This window comes from Pongo abelii, chromosome 6 (genome assembly GCF_028885655.2).
Source record: "Pongo abelii isolate AG06213 chromosome 6, NHGRI_mPonAbe1-v2.0_pri, whole genome shotgun sequence".
Classification (NCBI taxonomy): domain Eukaryota; kingdom Metazoa; phylum Chordata; class Mammalia; order Primates; family Hominidae; genus Pongo; species Pongo abelii.
This window is the reverse complement of record NC_071991.2, coordinates 142090474-142110508: the sequence shown is the minus strand read 5'-3', so window position 1 is coordinate 142110508 and position 20035 is coordinate 142090474. Positions and strand designations below refer to the sequence as shown.

The 20035-nt window shown below is 35.6% G+C and overlaps 2 protein-coding genes across 5 annotated transcripts in view; both read left to right on the top strand.

Annotated features, from left to right (window-relative positions):
• Positions 1-20035, top strand: part of TPK1 (thiamin pyrophosphokinase 1) — a 386905-nt gene that overhangs the window by 183007 nt on the left and 183863 nt on the right. For all 4 annotated transcript variants that reach the window (XM_024250411.3, XM_054559955.2, XM_054559957.2 and 1 more), the window contains one exon: positions 860-932. In XM_024250411.3, the coding sequence (XP_024106179.1) occupies positions 860-932 (73 nt within the window). The remainder of the gene's footprint in view (positions 1-859; positions 933-20035) is intronic.
• Positions 1296-3485, top strand: LOC129060510 (putative elongation factor 1-alpha-like 3). The gene is given in 2 exon segments (XM_054559950.2): positions 1296-1334; positions 1336-3485. Coding segments are annotated over 2 exon segments (1245 nt in total). The 5' UTR covers positions 1296-1310; the 3' UTR covers positions 2557-3485.

The window sequence follows — 20035 nt, the reverse complement described above, 5'->3', positions numbered from 1 at the left end:
GGAATCTCTCTCTATATTTAATAACCTTGACTCTTGTAGTATTTCAGACTTATCTAAAAGATTCCCGTGTCTAGACATATGTTAATAGAATATTTGGAAAATGTCTTTGAACTGACTCTTGCTTGGCACAGATTTCAAAGAATCCTCATGATCATTTGTTCTATTCATACCTGTTGAAATTTCTGAACTTATGTGAGGGTACAATAATGTAAAACCTTATGTATATATACAAGGTAATATGTAAAGATGGTGAGTATTTCTGTTAGGATTTTTTAAACCAGTAATCTTTAATTTTTATCGATTTGTTTAAAAAGATAAATATTCTCTGACATTGTGACTGAGTTAATGAATGGGTTGGATACTTGTTGTTGGCCTCAGTCATTGAAACCAAGAGTATATGGTATAACATCCTATTCTCTCTAAAAATAGTTTCTGTGTTTTTGGTTTTGTTCTGAGTACATTACTTTTGTTTTTGGTCCTTATAATCACAGTTTTATTTTTTATTTTTTAAATTAGAGATGGAGTCTTGCTTTGTCACCCAGGCTGGAGTTATGCTGTCATGGATTACTATATCCTCGAACTCCTGGGCTCAAGTGATCCTCCCAGTGTAGCCTCCCAAGTAGCTGAGACTACAGGTGTGCACCATCATGCCCAGCTAATTTTTTAATTGTTTCGTAGAGAAAGGGTCTTGCCATGTTGCCCAGGCTGGTCTTGAACTCCTGGCCTCAAGCAGTCCTCCTGCTTCAACCTCTCAGTGTTGGGATTACAGTTGTAAGACACTGCACTTGGCCACAGTTTTAAAGTTTCAAAAATAAATAGAAATAACTCATTGACTTACTTGACTTACTGTTTCTTTCAGCTTTTTGCCTGAATTCATCAATGGAGACTTTGATTCTATTAGGCCTGAAGTCAGAGAATACTACGCTACTAAGGTAAATTATAAACACTTTTTTTGTTCAAGATCTTTCTCATATGGTTGCTTTTTCTATGTTGTTTCCAATTGTCATGGTGTGTAGGAAGAGACTGACAAACTCATTGGTTGGTTACTTCTTATAGTTTTTTTATTTTAGCAATCATAACTACATTTAAAATGGAAACTTACACTTTTTCACAACGGGTTTGCCGCCAGAACACAGGTGTCATGAAAACTACCCCTAAAAGCCAAAACGGGAAAGGAAAAGACTCAAGTCAACATTATCGTCATTGGACACGTAGATTCAGGCAAGTCCACCACTACTGGCCATCTGATCTACAAATGCATTGGCATTGACAAAAGAACAATTGAAAAATTTGAGAAGGAGGCTGCTGAGATGGGAAAGGACTCGTTCAAGTTGTGCCTGGGTCTTGGATAAACTGAAAGCTGAGCGTGAACATCATATCACCATTGATATCTCCTTGTGGAAATTTGAGACCAGCAAATACTACATGACTATCATTGATGTCGCAGGACACAGAGACTTCATCAAAAACGTGATTACAGGGACATCACAGGCTGACTGTGCTGTCCTGATTGTTGCTGCTGGTGTTGGTGAATTTGAAGCTGTTATCTCCCAGAATGGGCAGACCCGAGAACGTGCCCTTCTGGCTTACACACTGGGTGTGAAACAACTAATTGTTGGTATTAACAAAATGGATTCCACTGAGCCACCCTACAGCCAGAAGAGATATAAGGAAATCATTAAGGAAGTCAGCACTTACATTAAGAAAACTGGCTACAACCCTGACACAATAGCATTTGTGCCAATTTCTAGTTGGAATGGTGACAACATGGTGGAGCCAAGTGCTAACATGCGTTGGTTCAAGGGATGGAAAGTCACCGGTAAGGATGGCAATGCCAGGGGAAGCACGCTGCTTGAGGTTCTAGATTGCATCCTACCACCAACTCGTCCAACAGACAAGCTCCTTCACCTGCTCCTCCAGGATGTCTACAAAATTGGTGGTATTGGTACTGTTTCTGTTGGCCGAGTGGAGACTGGCGTTCTCAAACCTGGTATGGTGGTCACCTTTGCTCCAGTCACCGTTACAACTGAAGTAAAGTCTGTCAAAATGCACCATGAAGCTTTGAGTGAAGTTCTTCCTGGGGACAGTGTGGGCTTCAGTGTCAAGAATGTGTCTCTCAAGGATGTTCATCATGGCAACATTGCTGGTGACAGCAAAAATGACCCACCAATAGAAGCAGCTGGCTTCATTGCTCAGGTGATTATGCAGAACCATCCAGGCCTAATCAGTGCTGGCTATGCCCCTGTACTGGATTGCTACATGGCTCATGTTGCATGCAAGTTTGCTGAGCTGAAGGAAAAGATTGATCGCGGTTCTGGGGAAAAGCTAGGAGATGGCCCTAAATTCTTGAAGTCTAGTGATGCTAACATCGTTGATATTTTTCCTGGCAAGCCCATGTGTGTTGAGAGCTTCTCAGACTGTCCACCTCTGGGTCACTTTGCTGTTCGTGCTGTGAGACAGACAGTTGTTGTAAGTGTCATCAAAGCAGTAGACAAGAAGGCTGCTGGAGCTGGCAAGGTCACCAAGTCTCCCCAGAAAGCTCAGAAGGCTAAATGAATATTATCCCTAATACCTGCCACCCCGCTCTTAATCAGTAATGGAAGAACGGTCTCAGAACTGTTTGTTTCAATTGGCCATTTAAGTTTAGTAGTAAAAGACTGGTTAATGATAACAATGCATCATAAAATTTTCAGAAGGAAAGAAGAATGTTTTGTGGACCACCTTGATTTTCTTTTTTGCCTGTGGCAGTTTTAAGTTATTAGTTTTTAAAATCAGTACTTTTTAATGGAAACAACTTGACCAAAAATTTGTCACAGAATTTTGAGACCCATTAAAAAAGTTTAATGAGGAAAAAAAAATGGAAACTTACAAAATGACAAGTTGGAACACAATCTTGGGGAAATTTTATCACCATTATGTAAAAATTAATCCTTTAAACATATATATTTAAAAAGAGCTTATAATTTATATATGCTCATTTAATAATACACAATTGTTGCCTATATCCTCATTAATTATTATATATTTCTCGTGGATCATTTTAACTTCATTTAATGAATGTACCTTATTTCACTTAACCAATTCCCAATTAATGTACATTTCAGGTGTGCATTTTTTTTGCTTTGTAAACTCTGCTAAAATCATCTTTGTAAATGAATTTTTGTAAAAATGCATAATTGTGTATTCATAAGAATTTAGGACTAACATTAGAAAATTTTCTTTAACATTTTGTTTTCTTGAAATTATTATTACTCTGTTTTGAATAAAACTATTCCCTACAACTTGAGATTGATAATAACCTACATCTTTTGAAAAGGTGTTAATTTTCTCAATATTGGGCACATTTTTCAAAAATCCTTGCCACTTAAGAACATATAAATAATCTAATTGGGAATGATATAAGTCACGTGGGAGTGTATTAAAGTAACCAATAATTCAAGGTCTCAGTGGTCTTGGAAGACAATGAAGAGTTTTTCAAATAAAAATTATAGCGTTGGTAATTCTTCTAACCACAACACCATCATCTGTGTTTAATTCTAAACTGGCGTTAGCAAAGTACACATTGTTTTAAAAAGAAACATCAGGTATTGAAATCACAAAACTTTAAATTCTTCATGAGGCTTGGGGGAAGATGAGATAAATTCATAAAGAAGAGAAGGAACCTTTCTCAGGAAGGAGGGAAGAGAAAAAGGTAGGAAAAGGAAAAGAGAGGAAAAAGGAAACATGATTCTAGGTGGAAACACAAAGGTGCTATGCTTATAAGGTATAGCCTGTTATGATATGGAAATTTTGGGGCTGGCAGTGAATGCAGGTCTCTGCACATCCCATCTGCCCACCAGCTGATCAGACTTTCCCTCAGCAAATGAAGACTGTTCCCAAGTCAGTGTTTGATATTCATGCTCAATTACTTTAACATTGGCATGTTCCTGTTCATTCCCCACAGTCTCACTTCTCATTAACTCCATACCTCAACCTCATTGGGATGGAAAAGCCACAGCCTTGCTTACAATGCAGAGTTTTACAAATGCATAGATATTAATCATATTTTCAGGAGCAGAAGAAACAGCAAGAGAGGCAGGGACAAGCAGACTCAAAAACAAGTTGAAGATCCTGGTCAGGTGTGACTCCTCTCCCCCTTCTTTAATGCTGCTGGCTTGCCAAAGTCAGAAGTGCCAGCCTGATCACAGCTATCCAAGATAAGAAAATAGGGGAAGCCAGCCTTTTTATATCTATAGGCAGTAAAATGAGGGTCAAGGATAGAGGAAAAATTTGAGTTAATGCTTCTTGATGAATTTCTCTTATATTTCCTTCTTCACTTTATTTTAACCTTAAAAACTAAATTATATTTGTTGAGGTTTAGTTTTTAAGATTTAGCTGAATCTTCTAATTCTTTTACTGCATAGTTCTAGGTTGATACAGTATAATCCACTTTCTTCATGTATCAACGAGTATCAAACTCGCTGCTTTGAACTTTTAGGCTAAGTTTCTAGAGCGCACAGATGATGTCTTTTATATAATTAATGTGCCCTGTAGAGCACATGGTGAGTGTTTGGCTGTAGTTTTAATAACCATGACAATTACAACAAGTTAATGCAACATTACACACAATTCATATAAGCCATTATCTCCAACTTAAACAGCCTTTATGCTGCTCTTTCACAATTGAAAGGCGGTTATCTTCATTTTCAAATACACCCCCTCCCCACCTGGTCTGAGTTTGCAATGAAGGTGAAACTGGGGATCTAGTAAAGTGAAGAAATTTAAAATACCAAAACTTTGTTAAAATCAACAAGTGGATTGTGGAGCCAACATTTCTTGATACAAAGTGTTGAGCCTGGCAACTGGTGTACAGTCCTTAGTTTATAAAGTCCTCGTTTTCAGGTAGCTGTAACATCTTGGTGCTTTCCCTTTTGCCTATTTGTCTTAGTTCGTCTCTGCCTGGTTCACTCCTATTAACTCAGAATGAGGAATATCTCTTACTGATTTTCCTCTTGATATTTTATTTTTCATTTCTCTGGGTCAGTCAGTGCTTCTTTGATTCAAAGCTAAAAATCACCTACTTCAGTCTATCTATTATGCCTACCACCATAATGTTCTGAGAACTTTAGAAGAAACTGTGCTGTCTTATCAAACTCCTGATATTCTTTCATTATTGTATTCTGTTGGGTCTTCAATGGATTTAGGAAAGGGGGTTTTAAAATTGTTTCCTTAATATTTAGGGGGTTAAGGAACCACTTGAAGGATTTAGCTAATGCCTTAAAAATTACAGAATATCAAGGGATTGCTATAAATGTAGGTTTATAGGATATGAGTTAAAATATATAAATATAATAAAAATATGAAATACAGTCAACCCTTGGTATCCAAGGATTCATCCAACAGTGTATGGGGAACCTTGGGATATGCAGGGCCTACTAAGGGACTTAAGCATCCTCAGACTTTGATGTTCTCTAGGGTCCTGTAGCCAATCCCCTGTGGATATGAAGGGCCTACTGTAATTTAAAATAGAAGAAATTAAACAATATTCTTTATCCCAATTTTTTGATGAGGGAACTGAGGCCCAGAAAGCTAAGCGACTTCAACAGAATGGTAGAACTAGTGAGAGACAGCTTTAGGATCAATGTCCATGTTTTCTATAAAAAGAATGTTGTTAGAACTGGGACTGTGTCACTGCTACTGCTTCTCAACAGGTAACGCCTTTGGCCTATGGGGTAAGACAGTTGTTCCTTGTGCTGGATATGTAGCATCCCTGGGAATGAATGCCACTATCACTGTCACTGTGACATAATGTCAACGACATAATCAAATACTTTACATTATGTTTCCGGTATGTCCCTCTAAACCTTTGATTTTGAGGCAGCAAGGGTAAAGGTGCAATAGTTGGACCAGACCAGGAAAGACCAAAACCTTATAAACTGATAAATTCTTAAATTACCTATTAACAAAAGCTACTTATAAGATATTGGATTGATCCAAGATAGAACACTGAAGAATCAGAGTGATTTGGTAATATGAAATTAGCAAGGGTATAGGCAAATTTTTAGTATGTCTTTCTTTGTGTTACCTATGAGTATTTTCCCATTCCAGAAAGTGTTGCTATCAACACAAGGCCATGTTCTAGATGGTATGATGAAAACAACCCTAGCATAAGTCTGGAATAGGACTGTAGGTCCAAGTTCTGATTTTATCTTCTCTGTTAATCCTTCCAAGTCTTAGAAGAACATAGCATCAAGAATACTGCAACAAGGTGCCCAAAGACTCATTGTAACTGTGTTTATGAAGACAAGCTTGGTTAAGGGAAATATTGAACCCCTGTATATATGGTGAATGAGGCTAGCAGAAAGGGTGAGTCAATGCTGAACCACAGATTTTCTATTACAGAGATAATAAGATAATTCCAGATCCCTGATAATTCTAGCACTATAACCTGGAGGAATGGAGAAAGAAACATAGGCAGATTTTTGCCTCCTGTGTTTCATCGTATCTTTTTCCCTCTTGGGAAAGATAAAGGTTTTTTAAAGCAAATTGCATGAATTATTGAAGAATATATCTTATAAAACCAATATTTTTTATAGTATTTTCCCACTGTCATTGAATACTTGCATGGCCATACCCAAATTTTTGAAGAGTGCTCTCGATGGGCAGGGGTAGTGTATCTAATCTTTAAAAACCAATGCTCCCTTTTATAAATATAAAATGCTATAAATGTTAGTTGCAGTAGCAGAAAATGTCTCATCATTTTACATTTCATCATAATGGCTATTACCTGTATAAATGTGTTTCAGTTACATTTTAGGGAATTGGGAATTTGGGTTTAAATATAACTTTGGAAATTGTCACCTGGTTGGCATTTGAATAGAACGTCTGATTTTTCATAAATGGACTACTGATGATAAACAGAAAATGCTTATATTTTAATTCCAATTTAAAGATGGGGACACTGATTCTCAAATAGTGGGGAGGGCAGGTTATTGGGTGAAGGGTACATTCAAGTGTGGATATCAAATAACTAATACTTAATCTTGGCTGTTAGCAGTGTGCATTTTCGTTTTTAGGCTTTTATAGGTAGTAAAGTGATTGTTTTCTTGAATTAAGTGCAAATTACGTTTGTGTTGTTAATTTACATATATGAAAGTCTTACTGCCACACGTGAAACTAAATCATGATGTCATATTCCTGACTTTCTCATGTGCTTATACTAATGATCTAATAATGGCATACATGTAGAGTTCTCTGGGAATACTAAAGCACTATTTTAATATAAGCTGGTAGTGTTTTATTTTACTTCCTAAAATTGTTTGCTTAAGACCTTTTTAATATTTTATTTTTTCTCAGTAACATTGCTTTTTAAAAATATTTCAAACACTTCATCTTTGTAAGTGCATAATTTATGAATGTAGATGTAATTCATAATCAGAATTGCTTAGGATATCCTTTTGAATTTGATAAAGCCTCAGGTTTGATTCTATTTACATTTCACAGAATCTCCAGTTAAAAACATCTGCATTTATCTACCTAATCTCATGAATCTTATTATTTTCTACTCTTAGCTACGTCTCTTTTTCAGTTCTTCTCAGCCACATGCCAATGACTTTTAGATGAAAAATTAATTAGAGAAAATGACAAACTGGACTGTTAGAAATTGTGAACAGTTAGTAAGTTTGACTATTATGCCAAACAGAGGAAACTATACAAAATATATAAAGCTCAACTCCATTTTTTGATATATTTCTTTAAAAAATATAAACAAAATGAAACAAAGCCTGGAGTGTAATAAATTTTTAGGCTTAAGCATGAATTCTAATTAACATATGCTAAGATATAAAGGCTTTGCTAAGGGAATTATAGACAGGCAGTTTCCCTTGACAACTGAGTGACAGGTTCTTCACTTTATATTCCTTAGACTGGCTGTCTAACCCTTATTAGCATCTCACCAAGGGAATGATGAGACTGCCAGGGGAACATTATGTGAAACTATCTCTTGAATATACCTTAATTCTTATGCTTGCCTCAATCATAGTCCTTTCAAATTGACTTTATTGCCATCGATGTTTTTTGAAGCTTGTTTTGTTTGAATTTGTTTAACATACTGAAGGCTTTTAGAAAGGGTGAGACTTTGCCCTTTACATTGAAGAGCTCCCGGTGAGACACACAGGACCTCCAGGGGCACCTGCCTGCCTCTCCTCATTCATCTGATGTTACACTCTGTGTTCTCCAGGGCCTCTGTGACTCTCTCTTCCCTCCTTCGTCTGACTCATGGGATTCTTCCTTCGCGTAAACCAACCGACTATGACAATCTAAAAAGTAATAACAACCAAGTATTTTTAGTGCTTAAAATATGCCAGATATTTTTATATGCACTTTAATTTATGAATTCATCCCTTCACAGTTCCCCACCTGGAGGTGGTGGTTAGTCCCTTGTTTATACTTTCTTGCTGAGTTTGAGATAAACAATTCCATCATCATTTTACTCCTTTTCCCTGTTAACATGTGAACTTCTGGAAGCTGAATTCTGCGGCCATTCATCCTGGTATCCCTAGTCATTAGTAGGTTCAGATTGAAGTTTATATGAAGCAGGTATCTGATCCCTCTTTCAGAACGAAAACAGAAAAGCACTGGTCCTGCTTTGCTTCATATAAAAAAGATTTCTGTGATCAAATGATTTTGTGAAATTTGCCACATTCTGTATGCCCCTTTTGGAAACCCACTGTGCATGTATCATTTTAAGTAAGTCTGCCAAAAATCTAATTTTACCTTAATATTTCTCAAATGTATTTCACCCCGGAACATTTACTCTTTACCCTACTAAAAATACAAAAAATTGGCCTGGCGTGGTGTCACACACCTGTGATCCCAGCTAATCAGGAGGCTGAGGCACGAGAATCGCTTGGACCCTGGAGACAGAGGTTGCAGTGAGCCGAGATTGTGTCACTGTACTCCAGGCTGGGAGACAGAGTAAGACTCTTTCTCAAAGAAAGAAAGTTTTCTATCAGTGTAGAAACTATTTACAATTCAAGTTTCCTGATGTCAGCCAAAAGCCAATCTTGCAAGCAGGCCATTTTAAAGACAGCAGTCTCAAGCCTGCTATGCTAAGTTTTCCCTGTACCCTCTTTCACCCAGAAGTCTGGCTCTGGTTTTAGGAAAAAAGCCATCATTTAAAACCCTGTGCTGTTCTAAAAAGACGTTCGACTTCCATTAACAGAAGCGATGACTTTCTTGTTTGAAACACTATAGCTTTCGTTCAATGCCTTGTTGAAAGAAAAGGTTATTTTACAACACATAGGACAATGAAGATTATGCTAGATTAGAATGTCTCTTTAAGTTTGGGAAAGAATGGAGAATTGCTACAAGGTTAAATTGCATTTCTTCTTTTCCTTTATACACCGTCTAGATACCAGAAAGAGAATACTAGATTATACTAGGCAATATACTTAGAGTTTTTATACTGTTACTTAGGTTTTTAAGAGTTGAATCCTGAGACATTCTTGCTGAAGAAATCATTACTTGAAGGCTGTTATTTGATGATTTAAAAAACAACCTTTTCAGCTTGAAAAGTATAAATGTTTCTAGAAGCCTGGTAAATAAAAGGAACAATCTGCCACAGTACACTTTATACAATGAAGAAGAAAGTGGGAATTGGTTATTTTGTGATTATATCTCTGCAGGGAAAAAGACGATGTTCATACCTGTATCCACAAACAGAGATCTTTTAGATTTCAGTTTACTTTATGGAACTATTCCCCTTCTTAGCAAATCTGAGAACAAGTTTGAGCTAATTTTAGATCTGTATCTTTGATTGTTTGGAGTATCTGTCATTTTGCTCTATGCCTACTGTGCCCTTAATCTGGCAGGCAGTTTTTAATTACAGAGTTCCAGTCAATTCCATTTAATGAATGATTATGGACTCTTATTATTAAAACTTGAATATATTCAATTCTTCCAAGACTCTTGAAAATATCCCCCCAAAATATTTTTAAGTGTGTATCTTGCATACTGATGAGAAGAAAGGCAATGTCAGCAATGAATAGGGGAAAATAAAGAAGCTAACATGTTAAAACCAAGTAAAATTTTATCATTGCTTATTTGCTAAGAAAATCCATATCAATATGCCAATATGAAGGTATAGTAAATTATACTTCATGTTTTCAGAGCCAACTTTAAAGATGGTCTTTGATTTCTTCTTACCTCGTTAACTTTACTTAATTGATAGACAACTATTTTCCCCTCTGAGCACGTCCATTTCTTTTCATACTGTCCATTAGCCACTCAGTCCTCAACTGAAAGAACCACTTCCTATCCGTGTTGCACACTCCAAAATTATCTTAACTTTCTCTTTCCTTCTCCTCCAATGGAAATCATCTTTCTCATAATGAAACAGATTTCTGTTTGCTGTTAAGGAGCAAGTAAATCATTTCCATTAATTCACAGCAAGAAATCCATGATGAATTGTCTCTCCTAAAATTACTTATATTTTAAAAGGATGAACCGTTCATCCTTATATACTACTAATAGGAATACATATTTTTACAACTTTCCTAGAAAGCACTCTGGCATCAAATATCAAGGAACCTGAAAATGCTCTCATAATTTTCCCAGTAATTTTATTTCCAGAATTCATTTCTAAAGAAAATAACCAGAACCAAACATTTATACACAGAGATGTTGATTGTAATGGTAGGTTTAAAAGAAAAAGAAAAAGTCAACTTATGTCATAAATATAATAATAAAGATAATGATAATGTAATGAAGAAGAAGGAAAAAGGGAGAGAGAGATAGATAAGCATTCATTGCCCATTTTCAGGAGGCTGTGAAAACCATGAAAATTTCTAAGTCTTCGGATGTAGCATGGTCATGTGGGGTCATCATGTCTGCCTAACAGCTAATGGATGTTCAGGTATTTAAAACTAGAGAATAATAACTAAATAAATGTTCCTATAAATTATAAAGGCATTTTTCTGCTTAGTCGTGCCCAAATAACAAAAGTTTAATTAAGCAGGGTACCAAGCAAAGTACAAAGCATGATAGGGTCAGATCCCACATGGTGTTCCTATCAATTGTGTGACCTTGGGCAAGTTATTTAATCTCTGGGAACTACAGTCTGCATATTTTAAAATGTGATAATTACACTTGCCTTATAAGGTTATTATGGGGATTCAGAAATGTAATTCATGTAAAGTGATTCATATCTAATACTAAATGTACTCAAATGTTCTTATTAATGTTACTCATTTAGTGAGGGAGACAGTTGTCAATAGATCACATCCTTTAAGATTGGATACTTTAAAGGTTATCTTATTTATCAGAGAATTAGGCTATATTTTGTTGGAGAATTTTAGTTTATTGAAAAGAATCTTAGAGTTTATTAGCTATATATATATTGTATTTAATTATACTAGGTAAGGATCTGTATGCAAGTCACTGGAAATAAATTTTCAAAATTGATGTGCATGATACCTAGGAGGGAATAGCACTTATAAGTTCCTAACCTTATAAACTCAGTCCATAAAGTTACAGTAGATGTCTCAGAGCCCCATAACATCTTGCCAGGATAATTTGCACAAGTGTTTTCTGTCCTGGATAAATGGATGGGTACTAAATGATGACTCGACCTAAAATGAATAAGTTAATAGGAAACTTGGGAATGTTTTCACCAGGCTTAACTCTTTGCCTCTTGTTTTATGAAGCCAAGTCTCTCTGGATATAGTCCATGAAATAATGTTATTACAATATGTTCTTACAATATGTTATTACAATATATGTTATTACAATTTTTTTAAAGGATATGTTTTCTTTCTCATTAAAGAATTTTAGAGGAGTCAGCATAGTATAACCTGATAGCTTTTATGTGTGTAAAATGTATAAACTCATTAACCTATATTAGTTAAATTATTGGCAGACAGTAAATTAAGTAATTGAGAATGACAGTCTAATGGCTTTTGCATTGGTTTTTTGAAATTAGGTTGATTACTGACACTCATTGCCTTGTAGTAATTTCTTTCAGTTGTCAGTAAATTAAAAATAGTTTTGCAAATATTGACACAAAGTTCTTAGGAGAATATTAATATTTTGCTCACTATAGTAAACTTTGATGTGAGGTGGTCTGCCTGTAACATCTGCTGTTTCTAAAGATTCTTCCCAGGTTCTGAGCTGAGCATTTGATATGTATTCATCACTATGCATTATCTCATTTAATCTTAACAGCAATTCTGGTTTTTATATTAGTTTTTATATTAGTTCTATTACAGATGGAGCTATGAAGTTCAGAGAGATTTTTTTTTTCAATCTAAGCCTTTTTCCTCATATTAAATTTCTTACAATATACAGCATTTAGTTGTATATGGACAATATCTAATTGTAGGCCTAGAACAAGGGTTGGTTGGTAAACTAGTAATATAACTCGCAGGCCAAATATGGCTTGATAGCTGTTTTTGTAGTTTTGGCAAGCTAAGAATGGTTTTTACATTTTTAAATAGTTGAATAAAATCAAATGAAAATTTTATAACACATGAAAATTATAAGCAAGTTAAATTTCAGTTTTATTAGAACACAGCCATTTCCATTCATTTATTTATTAGCTTTAGAGTCTTTCATGCTACACAGGTAGAGTTGAGTAGTTTGGACACAGGCCCTATGGCCTGCAGGGTTGAAAAAATTACTGTCTGGTCCTTTATAGGAAAAGTTTGCTGATCCCTTGCCTAGAGGGATAATTCATCTCATCTGCTATGCCTTTATAAATGACTTTATTCGTTATTGAGTGCTTACCACTTGCTAAACACTGTGTTGGGCTCTTGTCCTGGGAATACGGTAGTAAACAAAGGAGTACAGTGGGTAGCTTCAAGGAGCTTACAGCTTAAAGCTTATGTTTCAATTAATATTTTAATAGTCATAGGGTAGATTGATAATTCTATATGATAAAATTATTTGGTTATTCTAATAAAATATGTTAATACTCATAAGGTAGACTTTCATGCTCATATAGACCAAAGTAATTAATATACTAATAAAGTATTAGATTAATCCAATAGCAAAATTATTTGGTTAAAATAAATATTCACCATAAACCTTACTGTTTGACCCTCTTTCTTTTTAAAAAATGCATACATATACCACACTGAACATAAACCTATCCCTTAGATGATTTGTGATTTTATTGTGATTAGGACCATATATTACAAGCATATATTTTATGTTTGCTATAGCTCTAGATGTTGGCAGTATAGGAAATTGAGCTGAACCCTAATCATTCCACAGCATGTTCCGAAAACTGCTTATTGTTAATTTTTTGCCAAGTTCCTAATACCAGTTTTTTTCCTTGTTATTTTTTTAAAAAAAAAAAAGTTAAAACTTATTCAAACATATTCTGAATTTTTTCTGTAGTACTTTATACTACTGCATTTGTTAACCTCGATGTGCGTGTATATTTCAATTTTCCTTACTGGATGTTAGTTTTGTTAACATTAACTTATTTTAAACTTTACTTAATTGCATATGAAATGCTAATTTTTGTTACTTTAAGAATCTGCATTAATTGTGTCCAAATAGAAAAGAGTTATTTAATTTCCTCAAGGCAGCATTAGTATATAGTGAGTAAAAAATAAGTGTTTCTTCTCTGTGTGAGACTCATTTTCTGGTTTATATGTGTTTATATTTATGAGAAAAATACCATTATTTTCTGAGATCAGATGAGATCGGGCGCATTCAGGGTGGTATGGCCGTAGACACCATTGTTTTCATGAGGAGAGAAATGGTTTTAATTCAACCATCATTTGTCTAGCCACTAACCGTCTATTGACTTATTGATATGTGTCCATAGTAACCTAGTGACTGAGAGTGCAGACGTCAGTTTCCCTGTATGCATGGAGTGTTACGTTTACACTTTCTGCCTGAAGATCCTGTTTTCCCCAAACAATAGACAAGATTCGCCAGATGAGAATTTTTGCCTGTGTATGTGTGAGATTGAGTTGTACCACTTTAATTTGTTCCATGAGTATCCCTTTGTAAAATACTACTTGTGTTTTAGTAAGTGTTTTTGCCTCTTTCTGTTCTTCAGTCTCCTCAAACCTGATGAATGATCATGTTGACGATTAGGATTAAATTACCTTATTTGTAACTTTCTGCACCTTTAATATTTGCTTTCAAATTTTATTTTTGGAGACCTTAGGGCATTCATCATTTTAATGTGAACTTGTGATATTTCCTTTATCATTGTGAATTATTTCAGTTTGTTATTATTGAACTTGGTATTCAGCTTGTTATTATATCTTTTCAATTCAATTTTTATTATTTTTGTTATTACAGCCAAGTATAATGGAACATATCTTTATGATGTATTATTTATTAAAACTTTTTGGCAGGTCTCTAGTTTCATATTTAAGTCAAATGAAAGTTTAAGGAAAATTTACAGGTGGAAGACAATTTCTTTTTTGTATTACCAGGTTGTTCCTAAATTCGGTCTTTTCCATGATGGATATATGTGTGTGTACATACACGTGTGTATTTATATATAAAATCTGCAATTTTGGTCTCTATTTTACTTAATTTACAGTTGTTTCTGGCTAATTTTCAATTATGTCCTAGGATCTTTTAGGTAATATCAAGGATAAAACACTTGCTAAGGTATTAATTCTCTGTGTTTTATGGTAAAATTATATATGTCATTATAAACTCTTACCTTTTGCTGAAATGGCTGAAGAAGATAGAACACTATTATAATGACAATACTTGATTTGCACAAATTCATTACCCAACCTGATAATGAGTTTGCTAATGCCATGCCAACATATGTCTTTAGGGACCACAGCTTTCCCAATCTGTAGATCTATACACTTTTCAATGTTTATCTTCCTTTGGCCTCCCAGTGTACATAGTCTTTAAATTTTTGGATGTTAAATTCCTAGATACTGACCTGGGCATGACAGGCAAGAACCTAAATATTTAATCCACCTAGTAGTCATTTTTATGTCTAAATGCAGATAAAACACTGAAATGGGCCGAGTGTGGTGGCTCATGCCTGTAATCTCAGCACTTTGGGAGGCTGAGGCAGGTGGATCACGAGGTCAAGAGATCGAAACCATCCTGGCCAAAATGGTGAAACCCCGTCTCTACTAAAAATACAAAAACTAGCTGGGCATGGTGGCGTGTGCCTGTAGTTCCAGCTACTCGGGAGGCGAGGCAGGAGAATTGCTTGAACCCGGGAGGTAGAGGTTGCAGTGAGCCAAGATCATGCCATTGCACTCCAGCCTGGGTGACAGACCCAGACTCCGTCTCAAAAAAATTAAATAAACAAATAAAACATTGAAATGAAAAAAGAAGTCGTTTGTTAGGTGTCTTCTGTTTCAGCCATACCATATAAATAAATATTTTCTTCATCTGTGGGAAGGCTGGTGGTAAGAACTGCTTATATTGCAAGCAATGAAAACAAATAGCTTTAACCACACAAAATAAAACAATTATTTATTCACATAACTGAAAAGGATAGAGGACAATTCAGCTTCAATGAGGCTTGATGGGCTACCAAAACAGCCCCTAGGTACTGGTTTCTTGTTTCTTAACTCTTTGACCCGCACTGCCAGCTTCATTCTTGGGTGCCACATTGTGGATCTCTGGCTCTAGGCTGTCCTCTTGTGTTGTAGACTGGCTGCCATCTCAACATGTCTTTCTTCTGAAGAGCAGAAGTCTCTTGCAGGGTTGATGCACACACCCCACCAATTTGTGTGCTCTCTTTGGCCCGAATTGTGGCATGTGCTCATCTCCAAACAATTTGTAGTGGATAAGGGGATAAATTATGTTGATCATCTTTACCAGTCCTGATACCCCCAGGACTGAGTATCTAATTGTATACTTGAGAGAGGGTAAATAAATATTCAAAGAAAAGTCAGGTGCTAGTATCTAATAAAGACGAGGAATGCATGCTGGGGATGTAGTATCTTTTTTTACTATATAGGAGTCCCCTTTTTCCACAGGGGATATGTTCCAAGATCCCTAGTGGGTGCCTGGTACCACAGATAGTACTGAACTCTATATACACTGTTTTCCTATGCATACATACCTTTGATAAAGTTTAATTTGTAAATTAGTAAGAGATTAGCAGTAATAACTAGTAATAAAATAGAACATTGATAAGAATAGACAAATAAAAGTTATGTAAATGTGATTCTCTCTCAAAATATCTGATTGGATTATACTCACCTATTTTTGGACAGCTGTTGATTGTGGGTAACTGAAACCCTGGAGCTCAAAACCATGGAAAAGCGGGAACTACTGTACTTGTTCTGGTGAAGTGTTCATCCTAAGAACTTGAAGAAAATGGAAGAAATAAAAAGGACACTATCTTCATATTACCATGACAGATTAATCTATTGCAAGTTTCCATTTTAGCTGGGACTATATGTTTTGTCTGTATGTTTTTAGCACTGATGTCAGAAAGGCTTGCAGTTGGGTGTATTTGTGAGGTGAGGTAGGGTACAGATCAATTCCAGTAGTCCCGCTTTAACATACAGAGGAATGAAAAATGCCAATCAAAGAATATGACAGGTATTCACCTGTCACCTATTTGAGTTTAGCCTCAAAATATTTTATTAGCATTCATCTATTACAAGAATGTTAAACTGCTTGTTTAAGTATTTTTAATTGGGAAAAGTCTTCTATTGATTAACTTAGGCTACCAAGAGATTGAGGTGCCAGTCCAGCTGAAAAGCATAGACTATATCTAATACGGTTTGGCTGTGTTCCCTCCCAAAATCTCATCTTGAATTGAATCCCCATAATCCTTATAATCTGCACGTGTCAATGGAGAAACCAGCTGGAGGTAATTGAATCATGGCGGTGGTTTCCTTCATGATGTTCTCCTCATAGTGAGTTCTCATGAGATCTGATGGTTTAATAAGTGTGTGGCAGTTCCTTCTCCATTTGTTCTCCTTCCTGCCACCCTGTGTAGAGAAGGTGCCTTGTTTCCCCTTTGCCTTCTGCCATGATTGTAAGTTTCCTGAACTTACAGTGCTGAACTGTGAGTCAATTACCCCCATTTCTTTTATAAATTATCCAGGCTCAGGCAGTTCTTTATAGCAGTGTGAAAGTGGACTAATATATTTGCAGCTTTATAATTTTAGGAAATAACAAAATGTTCCTTTTGTCATTGTCAATAGTATTTTCTTACCAAGGTACAATATGTAGAATGTGTACTGCTATTCAAACATATGGCATGAGACATCTGCATTATAGCAAATAGTCATTCATTCATTTATTGAGTAAATATTTACTGAGTGCTTACTGTGTGCTGTTTGAGGTACTCAGGATAAAACAGAAAACAAAACTGAGGATTAGCCCTGCCTCCTGGTATAAAGAGACAATAAATAATATGTAATGTGTTAGAAAGTGTTATTTCCTTTGGAGAAAACAGAAAATTCTGAGTAGGGTAAGGGCAGTCGGGACAGCCAAGATCAAGCTTGCTAGGGTTGGGCAGAGGGAAGTGTGTGAAGTCACAGTTTTAAGTAGAGTAATCAGGGTGTGCCTCATTAAGACGGTGAAATTTTAACAAAGATTAGATGAAGGAAAGAGGTTATGAAGACCTTTTATATTTATGTCTTATTTAAATTCAACAGCTACTTTTTGATATGAATTGTATCCTCTTCATATTTCACATAATCATAAGAGGCTGGGGCAGTATAAAATTAGGGAGAGTTGGAAATTTTCTGGTTCGTGCAGATTTTGTAAACAATCGAATTGTAGAAAATGACAGTTCTTTGTGTGTGGTTGATAAATACATAAAATACATACAAGTGAAATCTTCAGTTCAGTTTATGTTGAGGATATATGGCATATTTGAGTGTGCTCCTGGCAGTTTGAGGGTTCTGAATTTCTAGGAGAGGGGAGTAGAGTTTGAGGTGGAAGCTGTTTTGACTGTATTTGCACAGCAAGCACATACAGCGTGTACATAGCAACATACACTTAGTGTACTTTTTCTTGTGCGGTGGTGGTGGTGCTGGTCAGAGAGACTAGGAGTGGAGAAGCCCCAGCCACCTCTTGCCCTTGTTCTTTCTTTGAGAGATGATTCTATTTAGTCAGCAACTAATGTGTTCTTCCTATGCCTTTCATTCCTAATTATTTTTGCCTTTGTTTTAATTTTTATATTTTTTCATTTACTTATTAGCTCATTGATTCAACAGATGTTAGATAACTGATATTTGCCTTTAGTGATTATCATCATTGAAGTCATAATATTTTACATTTATTTAACACCTTTATATCTCATAGCATATAGATTTGCATATATGTGTATATATAAAATTTTATGTGAATGATCTAGTGTAGAACCTTCAGGAAATATTTATAATTATTATTGCATTTTTCTAAGTAAATTATTATTTCTCATGAGTTCCAATCCATCTCATACTATAGGTTTCACAGCGTGATTTATCTGTTTTCTGAATCTTCATTACTTACAGGATACCATGTAAGAAAATAGTGTTTCTTTCCCTGCCTCTATATATGATTATTTCTCATATACATGTAGCAGCTTTGAGAATAACAGCTTTGTTGATGAAACTAGAACCAAAGGTATTTGAATTGTTTAAAAACTGCAGGAAAATCATTGTAAGTTCTTTGTCATTTTGACATAAATCATCTTGAGCAATTATTTTCTTGTAAAAATCACACTCTTATATTTGAAAACATTTATAATACTTAATGCTTTGTGGCATTTTCTTAATAAAATATCTTGCTTTTGCAGACTGTTATTTTTTGGTATATGTTCATTTAGTTTGGTTTTGGTTGAGAATATGCCTTGTCTTGTACTGCTATTCAGATGCCTGGCACTGGAGAGACTGCTGATGTTTTGGTTAAGGACTCTGTTCCCACCTGTCCTAGTCAGTGTTGGGCTGAAATGTGGACGCAGCTTGGCAACACATGCTTATTGCCTCTGTGAGTGTCTACTGAAGCTGAGAGGGATAGTTATATGTTACTGGGTATAAATCTGGATCCTAAACATCTCAGGATCAATGGAATGGAGATAAGAAAATGAAACAGAGTTTTCTAATTTAAAAGAAATGTGTGACCTTTTCTATATGATCTCAAGAAGGTACAACTAAGACGAGTTACAAGACAATACAGGGAGATATAGTTGATACAATAATTTTATGGAATTTTAATAGAATTATTGAGATATGCAGTGGGCTAGTTAGAAATTTCCTGTCACTATAAATTTGTACCAGCTTAGTGTGAGGGATAAAGAAGGGACTCAATTTGATCATATACCAAATGTTTAATGTGTGCTTACTGTGTATTATTCATTGTTCTAGGTACTGGGGATATCAGAGTAAATCAACACTGACCCCACTCCTTAGTAATAAACACTAAATGACTTTAAAAGTAATATGAAATTATATTAGTCCATTCTCATGCTGATATGAAGGAATACCTGAGACTGGGTATAAAGGAAAGAGGTTTAATTGACTCACAGTTCCACAATGCTGGGGAGGACTCAGGAAACTTATAATCATGGCAGAAGGCCAAGGAGAAACAAGCACCTTCTAAACAGGGTGGTATGATGGAGTGAATGCAAGCAGGGGAAATGCAAGATGCTTATAGAACCATCAAATCTTATGAGACTTATTCACTATCACAAGAACAGCATGGGGGAGACTGCCACCATGATTCAATTACTTCCCACCAGGACCTTCCCACGACTTGTGGGGATTATGGGGATTACAATTCAAGATGTGGTTTGGGTGGTGACACAATCAAACCATATCATGCTGGCCCTGGCCCCTCCCATATCTCATGTCCTCACATTTCAAAACACAATCATTCCTTCCCAAGAGTCCCCCCAAAGTCTTAACTCATTCCCGCATGAACTCAAAAGTCCAAGTCCAAATCTGAGATAAGGCAAGTCCCTTCTGCTTATGAACGCGTAAAATCAAAAGCAAGTTAGTTACTTCCTAGTGAGTAAATATACACATTTTACAAATGGGAGAAATTGGCGAAAAAACAACGGGGCTACAGGCCCCATGCAAGTCTAAAATCCAATAAGGCAGTCATT